The 13,012-nt window shown below is 35.8% G+C and overlaps 1 protein-coding gene across 14 annotated transcripts in view; it reads right to left on the reverse strand.

Annotated features, from left to right (window-relative positions):
- Window positions 1-13,012, reverse strand: part of WRN (WRN RecQ like helicase) — a 139,077-nt gene that overhangs the window by 38,605 nt on the left and 87,460 nt on the right. For all 14 annotated transcript variants that reach the window (XM_050802422.1, XM_050802423.1, XM_050802412.1 and 11 more), the window contains 3 exons: window positions 10,120-10,221; window positions 9,743-9,835; window positions 3,315-3,456 (listed from right to left, as the gene is read on the reverse strand). In XM_050802422.1, coding sequence (XP_050658379.1) covers window positions 3,315-3,456; window positions 9,743-9,835; window positions 10,120-10,221 — 337 coding nt within the window. The remainder of the gene's footprint in view (window positions 1-3,314; window positions 3,457-9,742; window positions 9,836-10,119; window positions 10,222-13,012) is intronic.

The following is a 13,012-nucleotide window of genomic DNA, read 5'->3' on the forward strand; positions in this document are numbered from 1 at the left end:
TTCCACAAAAACAGGAAGTTCTAGTTATACCTTCACAGGTACTCCTCTGATTTCTCTAAACACCCTCTCTCTTCAGAACTTCAATAACATTTATATCTATTCACATGTCCCTTATCTGGTTCTGTGCTACATTACACTTATTTCTTCTTAAGTAACACCTTCCATACTAGACGAGGCATCTCATCTAATTTAGCTTTGAATTCCCCCACAAAATGCAATACAGTGCCTTTTACAAAAATACATGTTTAATAACTAGTGGAAAAAATAGCCATAAACTCCAACTCAAGAAATTTTAAACTCAGCCTGGCACAGCGACTCTCAGTGCTTTGGGAGGCCAAGGGTAGGAGGATCACTTGAGCCCAGGAGTTTGAAACAGGCAGGGCAACAAGCGGAGACCCCATACCTACAAAAAAATTAAAAAATAAAAAAAACAGCTGGATGTGGTGGCACCTGTGGTCCCAACTACTCTGGAGGCTGAGGTGGGAGGACTGCTTGAACCCAGGAGTTCAAGGCTGCAGCAAGCTATGATCACACCACTGCATTCCACCCTGGGCAACTCCTAAGTTTTTAAACTACAAAAAGTCCATAGCTACTGTTAAAAACACTTTAACTTTTTTGGGGGACAGGGAAGGCAGGGCGGGGGTGCTTTTTCCAGTCACTACAGGCCAAAGAAGCTCACAGTTACAACTTTAGGGCTTCAGAAAGTCATTGTGAACTATAATTCCATGTGCAAAATAAAACCAAAAGATAGTGATAATTATCTCTAGGAGTATATTTCATTCAGGTGAAATAGCTTGTCTAGAAAACAGGATGGATAATCCTCTCCCGTTAGATAGTTTGAAAATTACAAGAGTGATTAAAACTACCAATAGTTTCAACAAATGTCTATAGTCAAATCATGTATCATCAAAACTACCGTCTAATTCTAGTGCCACGACAAGATTTGGCATTCTGCTAATGTGATCAGAAAAGAAGTTTCATTTAAGCTCTCAGTTATGCAAATTAATGAGTGTGGTTTTATTTTCTAATCTATAAAATTAAGGTCATTGTATATCTTATCACATATTTATACAGAATGCTTAAAGATTTTTATATAGTAAGTTGTTTAGACAGCTAAAACAAAGTTCCTTAAGTAATACCTTTACTGTTTAATTTCTAATCAAACTTGCAGCTTAAAAACAAAATTTTAAACTCTATTCACAAACTCTTAGATAGGCTACATAACGGTTTATACTATTTAGAAAAAATCTTGTGTAAGAGAGAATTATACAACCGGGCTCAGTGGCTCATGCCTGTAATCCCAGCACTTCGGGAGGCCGAGGTGGGCAGATCACAAAGTCAGGAGATTGAGACCATCCTGGCTAACACAGTGAAACCCCATCTCTACTAAAAATACAAAAAATTAGCCGGGCATGGTGGTGGGTGCCTGTAGTCCCAGCTACTTGGGAGGCTGAGGCAGGAGAATGGCATGAACCCGGGAGGTGGAGCGTGCAGTGAGCCAAGATCACACCACTGCACTCCAGCCTAGGTGACAAAGCAAGACTCCATCTCAAAAAAAAAAAAAAAAAAAATTAAAAAAAAAAAGAGAGATAATTATATGCTGCTAATATATGTTACATATTTAATCTCTTTAAACTCCAATTATTCCCAATTTAAAATGTTTATTTTACAGATCAAAATCACATACAAAGATATTAATTTTTCCTAAGTTGGTTAAAGGGAACATTTTACTAAATTCTCAAAGGAATTATAATGATAATTTTAAAAACAATATCCCAGGATACCAAGATCACTGAAATGGGGAGAAAAAAAAATTGCCTTATTTTCATTGCATTTAGTGTCTACAGATTTTCATTAAGTGGTACTTTTAGAAAAGTTTTACTTTTGTCTAGCAAGGGTACTATAATATTTCACAAAGGATAAACTTCTTAATTTGAGGACTCCCAGAAGAGACTGTCAGTATAAGTGGTCTGATTTGGTTTTTTAATAGGTGAAATCTGATCTCTCTTGTGGCCAGTTCAAGTTTGTCAAGGAGCCTACTTAGACTTATTTGTTGATACTGGATATGGCTGGATTATAGCAAATTAAAACAAAAATAATTTTTATAAATTATACATTCAACTGGGATACAAAGGTTTTGAAGGTGATAGAGACAGAATGCATTTTCATAGATCTCAATTATATTTAAGCTGTCCCTTACAACTAAAATTCTTGTTATAAAAAATACAGTTTCACTCACAGCACCTAAAATAGTTCCTTAGGCAACACTTCTACTATTAAATTTCTAATCCAACTTGTGATTTACAAACAAAATGTTAAACTCCATTTAGAATCTAAAAACATCAGTACATGAAAAATCAACAGAAGTTTTCAATATATTTCATTAAAAGTATTTCACAACTAATTTAATAAGTATGTTCCTTTTTAAAAATACAAACTCAGAAAGTATTTACATGAAGCATTCAAGTATTTCACAAATAAATGCTTACCTATTCTACATTAGAAATGAGAATTTTAATCTCTAAAGTATATTTTAATAAGTATGCATATTTGCAAAGTATCCTATCTCTCGCTCTTGATTTATTCAGCCAATATCAGTGCATAATACTTAGCTTTGCTTTATATACTTCTAAATCGGGGGAAAAAATCATATAAAGAAAAGGACTACAGAACAAGCTCTTGGACTGCAAGGGTTCGATCTTATTCACATTTGTACCTGTGGTTGTTTAGGAGAATACTGGAACATCAATTACTCCAAAAAAAGTAGCTGAATTTAACTGATTATTTATTCATTAGTAAAGGCAAAAACCACTATTTTCTTATAACTTTAAATACTTCCAATAGGAAACAGAAGGAAAAATAAATATGTCCCAAATATTGTTATTGAAATTAGACATTTACAAAATAATCCCTATAACTAAACTTTTCCTTGAAGAATTTAGTAGTTTTCTGGACAAAACGACAATTTTGTTTTACCTGTCCCTTGACACAATGAAAGCTAACTTTTCCTAATTATCCTAAGCAAGACGAGTCTAGGGACTCATACCAATGCAATGTGATAAACTAACACAATGCTTCTAGACTGAGCTGCAGAGCTGAACATAGTCTTGGAACATGAAAACAGCAGAAGATGCCATACACACGGGTTTTATCCAAAGTAACAAATGTAGTGTTTAACAGGAACTTAGTAAGATTCTGTGAGTTCCTAGTAACCCATCTGAAGTCAAAGCTACACTCATAATACTGCAAACCTCTGAAGAAAGTGTAATATAAGTAAAAGAAGATCTATGAAGGGAATTCACAGGTATACTTACAGATCCTCGGAGAAATAAAATTGGAAGCCCAATTCCAAATTTTCCCCCTAAGATATCCACAGCAGACAAAAGCTGAAATGCTTGTGGACCAAAGTCCCAGGATGTATCCTCTGAGTCATCCATGGAATAGCAATGACCCAATCTAAATAAAAACAATAACATATGAAGAAAGCTTAGCCAAGGCATGTATCTTTAGAAATCAAAAGATTTAGCATAACAATTAGCCAAGTAAAAAATCTCAAATGCGCCAACTGCTTCAGAAGCTACGAATAAAGTTCATTATACCCGAGTATGTAAATATCAAAAATATGAACAATAAACTATTGTAGCATAACAGTTATGTTATGTTGATGGTTCTCAATCCTAGTGCCCTAGAAGCAAGTTTCATGGGAGGTACCTCAGACCACAGAAAGGAATAATGTTAATAACAGTACAAGCAAGCACAGTTGCTATATTTATAGCTAGAACAGCTGCACTTACTTGACCAATTATATAAATATTGGACTTTAGTGTTAAAGGTGTGTCGCAAAAAAAGATTTGTTGCAAACAAACAAACAAAAAGGCTTTCAGCTTAGAAAAAACACATCTCAGTTGCTGCCTCTTCTGGCACTCCTGGTGCTATTCAGGGATTCGCTCATTTGGGGCAGACCTGGTACCTCTTTTGTGAAGCAGCAGCTGAGGAGACTGCCACACTCACCAGGGTCCACAAAAAGCCCAAGGAAAGAGTCAAGACTGAGAACAAGGATAACGTTCATTTGAAGGTGGTGGAGCAGGATGGCACTGTGGTGCAGTTTGAGATGAAGAGCCATGCACCACTTAGTAAACCAATGAAAGCCTATTGTGAGGGACAGGGTTTGTCAATGAGGCAGATCAGGTTTCAATTTGACAGGTAGCCAATCAACGAACCAGACACATCTGTACATTTGGAAGTGAGGCTTAAGATAAAACTGATGTGTTCCAGCAGCAGACATGGAGATGTCTACTAAAAGGGGGACGGGCTACTTTACTGCAGAACTGTGCTCTTCCAGACCAAGAATACAGTCTCAATTAGAAAGCTGTAATTTGGCCAGGCGTGGTGGCTCACGCCTGTAATCCCAGCATTTTGGGAAGTTGAGGTGGGTGGATCACTTGGGGTCAGGCGTTTGAGACCAGCCTGGTCAACGTGGTGAAACCCCATCTCTACTAAAAATACAAAAATTAGCCAGGCATGGTGGCATGCACCTGTAATCCCAGCTACTCGGGAGGCTGAGGCAGGAGAAGGGCTTAAACCTGACAGGTGGAGGTTGCAGTGAGCCAAGATCACACTACTACACTCCAGCCTGGGTGACAAGAGCAAAACTCCCTCTTAAAAAAAAAAAAAAAAAAGAAAAAAAAAAGAAAGTTGCAGTTTGGTTCCACCACATCCTGACTACATAGAGTTTTCTCTATTCTTTCATTTCCCCCTTCCTCCTCCTTTTATTGCACATAAAGTATCTGGTGTATGTACACAAGCACACATTGCTTTGCTTTTTTTCTTTTTAAACTAAATAGATAATAGTATGTTTAGATTGACTTCGAATGGAGATGGGGTGGGGAAAAGAAGCATTGGTTCTGTGGAAAGACTCCCTTTGTCCCCTAGTGGCCTGCTCATTCAGCTCTTATCTTTATACTCCAGGATGTTATTTTGCTGTCACAGTTTTAGCAAAAAACAATATAAAAATCTTTGCATACCTTGTTCAATTGGAGAATTTTAACGTTTTTCATTAATCATTGTAAAACCAAGGACAATTTTACAACTGTTTTTATGTAGCTGTTATGTGTGGGGCAATCTGTCTTTAAGTAGAAATAAATTACTCTAGTAATAATAACTCCAAGATAGTTTTCCCTTAGTCAAGTGTCTTGTTTAAATAAACTTCTTGTTTAAAATGAAAAAAAAAACACCCAAATCCTATGCTATAAATTGTTAAACACTAATGACTGTAAAATAACATGAATATTATAAACCTTTCATTTAGTAGATTTAGAAGTTAAATTCCTAAGTCACCCTTTGGGTAGATCTGAAATTATCATAAATTCAAATGAGAATTATTTAAGTAGGTTGAGAACAAAATCACTCATTAAAGAAAATCTACTATAGAGTTCAACTACCTAATTCAATTGCTTTCCTTAGAGTATCTTTGAAATAGCAATAAGAATGCATTCAATATCTAGATATAATAATGTTTGGGGAAAAAACTACGCTTAGGTTTATTCTCCTATTCTAATCTCTTTAGTGAGATGCTTAGCTGATAAATTTTCTTTTCAATTATGGGTATTTCAAGCTATCAAACTCCCACAAAGTACTGTTCATGCTGCCTCTTACCAGATTTTTTGTTGTTATTGTTAAAATTTTGTAGAGATGGGGTCTCATTATATTGCCCAGACTGGTCTTGAACTCCTGGCCTCAACTGATCCTCTCTCCTCAATCTCCCAAAGAGCTGGAATGACAGGTGTGAGCCACTGGGCCCTTTTACCAGTTTTTTTTGTTTTGTTTTTTGTTTTCCTTTTTTTTGAGACAGAGTGTCGCTCTGTTTCCAGGCTGGAGTGCAGTGGCCCAATCACTCACTGCAACCTCTGCCTCCCGGGTTCAAGCGATTCTCCTGCCTCAGCCTCCAGAGTAGCTGGGACTACAGGCGACCGCCACCACGCCTGGCTAATTTTTTGCATTTTTAGTAGAGACGGGGTTTCACCGTGTTAGCCAGGACGGTCTCGATCTCCTGACCTCGTGATCCACCCGCCTCGGCCTCCCAAAGTGCTGGGATTACAGGCATGAGCCACTGCGCCCAGCCCAATACATAAGTTTTCAGAAAAATTCCATGCATGTTTAAGGAGGGAAGTCTTTCAGGCTTCTCAATCAGTGTGCTTACAAACAAGTGAGTTGTAAGTGTGCTGAAAGGTTAATCACTCCAGATCTTAGGGTTTTGGACAGAAACTGAACTCTGACAATTAGCTCAGTGTGTTACATACACATATCATTTGCTATGTGGGTCATGAAGTAAAAACACTGGAGACACACTGCTATAGTTGCTTGGTCTAGGGCTCTATATACTATGTATCCGATAAATCAAACTTGTTACTATGTTGGCCAAATTTTCTATAGTGTACTAATCTTTGATTGTTTACCCTAACAATAACAAAAAATTATATCAAATTCTTCCACTTTGATGGTGGATTTATTGATTTCTCCACCTCTTCTGTCAGTTTTGTGCTTTATGTATTTGCTGGATTTTTAAGTTTTTTTTTTTTAATAGAGATGGGGTCCTGCTATGTTGCCCAGGCTGTTCTCAAAGTCTTGGGTTCCAGCAATCCTCCTGCCTCGGCCTTCCAAAGTGCTGGGACTACAGGTGTGAGCCTCCACACCCAGACAAGTTTTTTTAAATTATTATTCATTTATTTTTTATGTGAGACAGAGTCTTACTCTGATGCCCAGCCTGGAGCATAGTGGTGCCATCACAGCTCACTGCAACTGCAGTCTTGACCTTCCAGGCTCAAGCGATCTTCCCACCTCAGCCTCCAGAGTAGCTGGGACTAGAGGCACATGACATGACACTATGCCTAGCTAATTTTATTTTATTTTATTTTTTACTTTTGTAGAGACACAGTCTCGCTTTTTTGCCCAGACTGGCCTCAAAAATCCTGGTCTCAAGTGATCCTCCCACCTCAGCCTCCCAAAGTACCGATACTACAAGTGTGAGTCACTGCACCAGGCAAGTTACTCTTCGTTGGTTGTGTGTGTGTGTGTGTGTGTGTGTGTGTTTTTCAAAGGTGCATAGAACAATTCTGTCTTCTTAGTGAAGGAACTATTTGCCATTACACAGAGAACAACTCCATCCCTAATAATGCTTCTTTTGTCTTACAGTAATGCAGATATTGAACTTATGTATGTAGCTAACCCAACTAGGTAAATAATTTGTTTTTATTTTATTTTTTCAATTAACATAGGCAAATTGGTTGTATGTATGTGTAAAGTTCTACAAATTTTAAGACATCCATAGATTCATCTAACTCCCATCACAATCAGGGCACGACAAATCTATCACTCCAAAATACTGCCTTGTACTATCCTTTGGAATCATACCTTCTCCCTCCCCCTAATCTCTGATAACCACTGATCTTTTCTTCATCCCTCTAGTATAGTTTTATGTCTCAAAGAGTATTATATAAATGGAATCGTGCTATAGAATTGGTATTATTTTGTCTTCTGAATGTTTGGTAGAATTTGTCATTGAAACTCTTTGGGCTAGGGAATTTTATTTTCAGAGATTTTTAACACAGAATTCAATCCCTGTAATGGTTGTAACGCTATGTAGGTTATCTAATTCAGTGTAAGTTTAATTAGCTTGAGATTATCAAAAAATTGATCCATTTCGTCTAGATTATTAAAGTTATGTTCTGAGTTTTTCAGTGTTCCTTTATCATCCCTGGTAATACCTGGGGGGTCTGTAGTGAAATTCCCTCTTTCATTCCTGGTCTTGGTCTTCTGTGTCTCTTCTCTTTCTGTCAGTCTTGTTAGAAGTTCATATCATTTTTGTTGATCTTCACATAGAATGAGCTTTTGAGTTCTTTGATTTTTCTCTATTGTTTTTCCATTTTCTATTCATTGACAATGAATGCTGCATGCTGCTTGGTTTGTTTTTATTTTTATTTTTTTTTTTGACATAGGGTCCCACTCTGTCACCCAGACTGGAGAACAGTGGTATGACCATAGCTTTTCTATTCATTGACTTATGTTCTTTATTATTTCCTTCTGTTTGCTTCCTTTTAATTTATTTTGCTCTTATTTGCTTGTTGCTTAAGATGGAAGCTTAGGTATTGATTTAAGACCTTTCTTCTTTTATAATATAGGTATTTAATACTATAAATTTCCTTCTCAGTATTGCATTAGCTGCATCTCACACATTTTGTATTTTCATTTCATTCAGTTCAAAACATTTTCTGATTTGCCTTGAGACTTCCTTTTTGGCTCATGCATTTATTTAGATGTGTGTTATTTAATTTCTAAGGTTTAGAGACTTTTTTGTTATTTTTCTGTTATTGCTTTCTAGTTTAATTCCATTCTAGTGAAAAAATATACAAATACAAGATTCTTAAATTTGTTAAGGTTTATGACTCTGAATATGATCCCTGTTCATGAATATTGCATCTGCACTTGAAAAGAATGTGTACTCTACTGTTGTTGGGTAGAATGTTCTATAAAAGTCAATGAGATCCAGCATGTTGATAGTCCTGTTCATTGCTTCTATCTTCTTACTGATTTTTTGGTCTGTTAGTTTTATTGATTATTGAGAGATGTTGGAAGTCACCAAATTTAACTGTAGGTTTCTCTATTTCTCCTTTTGGTTCTGTCAGTCTTTTTGTTAAGTAGATATATATATATATCTCTCTCTCTCTACATATACGTGTGTGTGTGTGTGTATATATATATATATTTAGGATGATGTCCTCTTGGTCGTGATGATTAATATTATGCATGAACTTGGCTAGCCTATGATGTTCAGTTGTTTGGTCAAACACTAACCTAGATGTTGCTGTAAAATACTTTGTAGACGTGATTAGCATTCACAATCAGTTCACTTTAAGCATAGATTACTGTCAGTAATGTGGGTGGGCCTCATCCACTCAGTGGCAGGAATAAAGGGTAAAAACTAGGTTTGCTAGAGAAGAAATTCTGCCTCAAGACTGCAACATCACCTCTTGCCTGAATTTCCAGCCTATTGACCTGCTCTACAAATTTCAGACTTGCCAACCCTCACAATTTCATGAACTAATTCTTCAAAATCAGTCCCCTCATCCCTCTCTCCCTACATTTGTTCTTCCTCTCCCCCGCATATATAGCATATATATATGTGTGTGTGTATATATATGTATATATATGATATCAATGGTCCTGTTTCTCTGGTGAACCCTGACTGATACATTGGTGAAATGATTCTTTTACATCATATAGTATCCTTCTTTATCCTGATAATATTCTTTGCTCCAAAGTCTCCATTGTCTGATATTAAAGTAACAACTCCAGCTTCCTTTTGATTAATGTTTTCATGGAATGTAATGTTTCATTCTTTTTTAAACTTATCTATATAATTATAGTGGATTTCTTGTGGACAACATATAGAACAGGGTCATGTTTTTAAACCAATTCTTACAACGTACGCCTTTAAATAATATTTTAGGTCATTTACATTTAATATAACTATTGATATGTTTTGATGTAGGCCTACCATTTTATTGCTTTATCTATTCTTGAAGCAAAGTACTTTAATATTGTTTGCTTTCTCTTATATCTAAATATATTCCTTGTTTTGTTTAAAAAACTGAAATACTTATCATTCAACAAAAATTCAATTAAATATGAAAAGGAAGAGAAACAAAGACTTTTAGAATGTCCATGTATAATAAGAAATCTTTACCTGGACCTGCAATTATCACAGCATTTTTCAGTTCCCGTAATTCCCAAGGAGGCTTTTTGTACTTGTTTGTCCTCAAAATGAGACAAGATGATTCTACGCAAGACAAAATTTTAAATTAAAAAAAAGAACAGAAACATATATGTTAAGTTCATTCCTGAAAATAATGAGGTAAAATCATCATTAATTGATTCACTTGGGACCTCATTATTTGACTTCAGTTTATTCAGACACAAAGAAGTTAGCCTTAAAAATTCAGCACGCATATAACAGCAACAAAATATTTTTTCAAAATACGGACAACTATTTAGCCAAATTGTTTTCTTAAAAGAGCATCATTCATAAATCCATGTTATTGGCATAAAATAAATAATACATACTGTCTCCTACATCTGCTAGAATGAAGATATTTTTCCATCTTTGCCATCATCTTTAATTTGTATAATCGAAACTTCTCATTACGTATCTCAGTAAGGAGATGCCTGTTGATTAAAAACATCACAGGAATATGTAAAACTGTATTGGCAACTTTCCTACTTTTTATTTACTTATTTATTACTATTTATTTTTCATTACCTACAAAACCCACACCCCATCAAGATAAAAAACATTTCTAGCATCTCAGAAAGTTCTGTTATATTCCTTTCCAGTCAATGCCCCCAACAAGAGGTAAACATTTTTCTGATGTTATAAAAATTGTTTTTGAAAAACTTCCTGTGTCCAAGTATCAATTCTTTAGCTGCTTTGAAAAAGTATCATAAACTCTAAGGTTTTTCATTTCAATTTACATGTCATATACTTTTTGGATTCAAATAAGGCTTCTACAATTTATTAATTTTTACCTTTTCCCAGTAAAAAGGTAATTCTTTATTTTAATTTATTTTGTATGAGAAACTAAAAGCATTGATGTAAGGAATACTGAAAGAAGCTCAAATTTGACCTTTATCTCTATCAGCTCTTTAGGACTTCTTGCCCTCCAAAACTGTCTCTTAGTATTATGGGTTATTATGGGACACCAGTAAAGTATTAGAATTAAGTTCCTTTCTCAATCAATTATAACTGATTTGTTTGCCATATCAAATTTATTCAAAATTGTTAAATAACATTAAAGAGGTGTTTGTGTTTTTTAAAGTCAATGCTGCCATAATTCATCGTGACTCTGTTAATTTCTAGTCTTCTGTGAAGAGAGCCCATGAATAGCAAATATCAGATGACAACAATCTCCCAAACAGCTTTGCATATCTTTGCAAGAAAAAACTCCATGTTAACTAGGTTTCAGATATTTCAAAAGAAAGCAATGATTTACTTGTAATATCTAAGGGACAGCATTAGTAAAATCCCCATCAAAATAAACTTCGCTCACTAATAATTTGACTATTCAACCTTCTGACTGATTAAATACCTCTGTATAATTCTCAAGGAGTTCTGGAAAGTCTGAAGACACAAATGATCCGTTATTCAAAAACATTCTTGTCATCTGAAACCACCAGCCACCATGCCCTTCCATGTAATTATCCCCAAAGTCTCTTCCAACTGTTGACTCTAGCTCCTAGGTTAACCATATACAGTTCCTCCTTATTCACAAGGGATACATTCCAAGACCTCCAGTGGATGCCTGAAGCCACAGAATAGTACCAAATCCTGTATGTATTATGTTTTTTCCTATATGTATATACCTATGAAAAAGTTTAATTTATAAATTAGGCACAGTACTCTTGTGCTTTGGGGCCATTCTTTTTTTTTTTTTTTTTTTTTTTGAGGCAGAGTCTCGCTCTGTAGCCCGGGCTGGAGTGCAATGGCCGGATCTCAGCTCACTGCAAGCTCCGCCTCCCGGGTTTACGCCATTCTCCTGCCTCAGCCTCCCGAGTAGCTGGGACTACAGGCGCCCGCCACCTCGCCCGGCTAGTTTTTTGTATTTTTTTTAGTAGAGACGGGGTTTCACCGTGTTCGCCAGGATGGTCTCGATCTCCTGACCTCGTGATCCGCCCGTCTCGGCCTCCCAAAGTGCTGGGATTACAGGCTTGAGCCACCACGCCCGGCCCTGGGGCCATTGTTAAGTAAAATAAGCGTTACTTGAACACAAACACTGCAATACTGCAACAAGTGACTAACAGGGAGTAAATACAACGTGAATGCACCGGACAAAGGGATGATTCTAAGGGAGTCGAAGCTGATTGAGTAGGATGGCACAAAATTTCATTACACTACTCAAAACCACCACTGATTTAAAACTTTAAAAGAAATAATTAAACTGATTTAATTATTTCTGGAATTTTCTATTTAACATTTTGGACGTGGGTGTAACTAAAACTACAGAAAGTGAAAATGCAGGTAAGGGGGCCCACTGTAATCTCATTCTTTCTACCTCAAGGAATAAAAATCAGTTCTTTTTTGCTTTATTTTATTTGTTTTGTTCACCTCGTTTCCCTCCTATAGAAAAAAAACAAGAAAACAAACACCCACACTCTCAGAACTGGATCCTTCCCTGTATTTGGTTCAGATGACCTACATTTAACTAATCTCATCAGTGTCAGGACAAATTTGAGAAAACAAAACTATAACTCTTAAAACAAATAAATAAATAAATACGTATTCTTCTTTTGGGACTACAAAAATAAGTCCGGTATTCTACAGAAAAAGACAATTTGAAAATAAGAAAAATTCTAAATCATTCATGGAAATCATTTGGATCCAGTGAAAGATCTATTGGACCGAGATCATTTTGCAAATTATTCTCTCTTAAAAAAAGATTACAATAACTTTGGGGTTTGACTATTTAAGGTAACAACAAATGCAGACATTGGGACTTTGCCTGTGGTATGAATTCTGCAATTAAAAATATAAATTTACATGAAGATTACATGATGACTGGACAAGTTTCTTCTCTCAGTGATAAGAATTATGGCATAAGATAGAGTCTAAAAATTTTCCCAGGTGAGAACCAGCAACTTCATTTATTCTTAGACTTTCTAGTTTTTTCTAGAAGAGTTGTCACCAGGATGATACAGAGCCCTCCTGAATCCTTGCTCAATTCTTTCTTATCCTGATTAATCCTGTAGTTTTAGTTTCCTCAGGATTGATGCAAAGGGTAACCTGTCTGTACTCAAAATTCAAGTCTGGGTTTCTGGCACCACTATTTGATTTGAATCACTGTTACTTCCTATTAAATCTTAATGAGATAACCATTTAAAATATCTTTTAAGACCCAGAGAAACAAGAATTGTATTTATTGATGAACCTTCAAACGCACAGTATAAAACTGGATATTAATGT

This window comes from Macaca thibetana, chromosome 8, assembly GCF_024542745.1.
Source record: "Macaca thibetana thibetana isolate TM-01 chromosome 8, ASM2454274v1, whole genome shotgun sequence".
Taxonomy (NCBI): Eukaryota; Metazoa; Chordata; class Mammalia; order Primates; family Cercopithecidae; genus Macaca; species Macaca thibetana.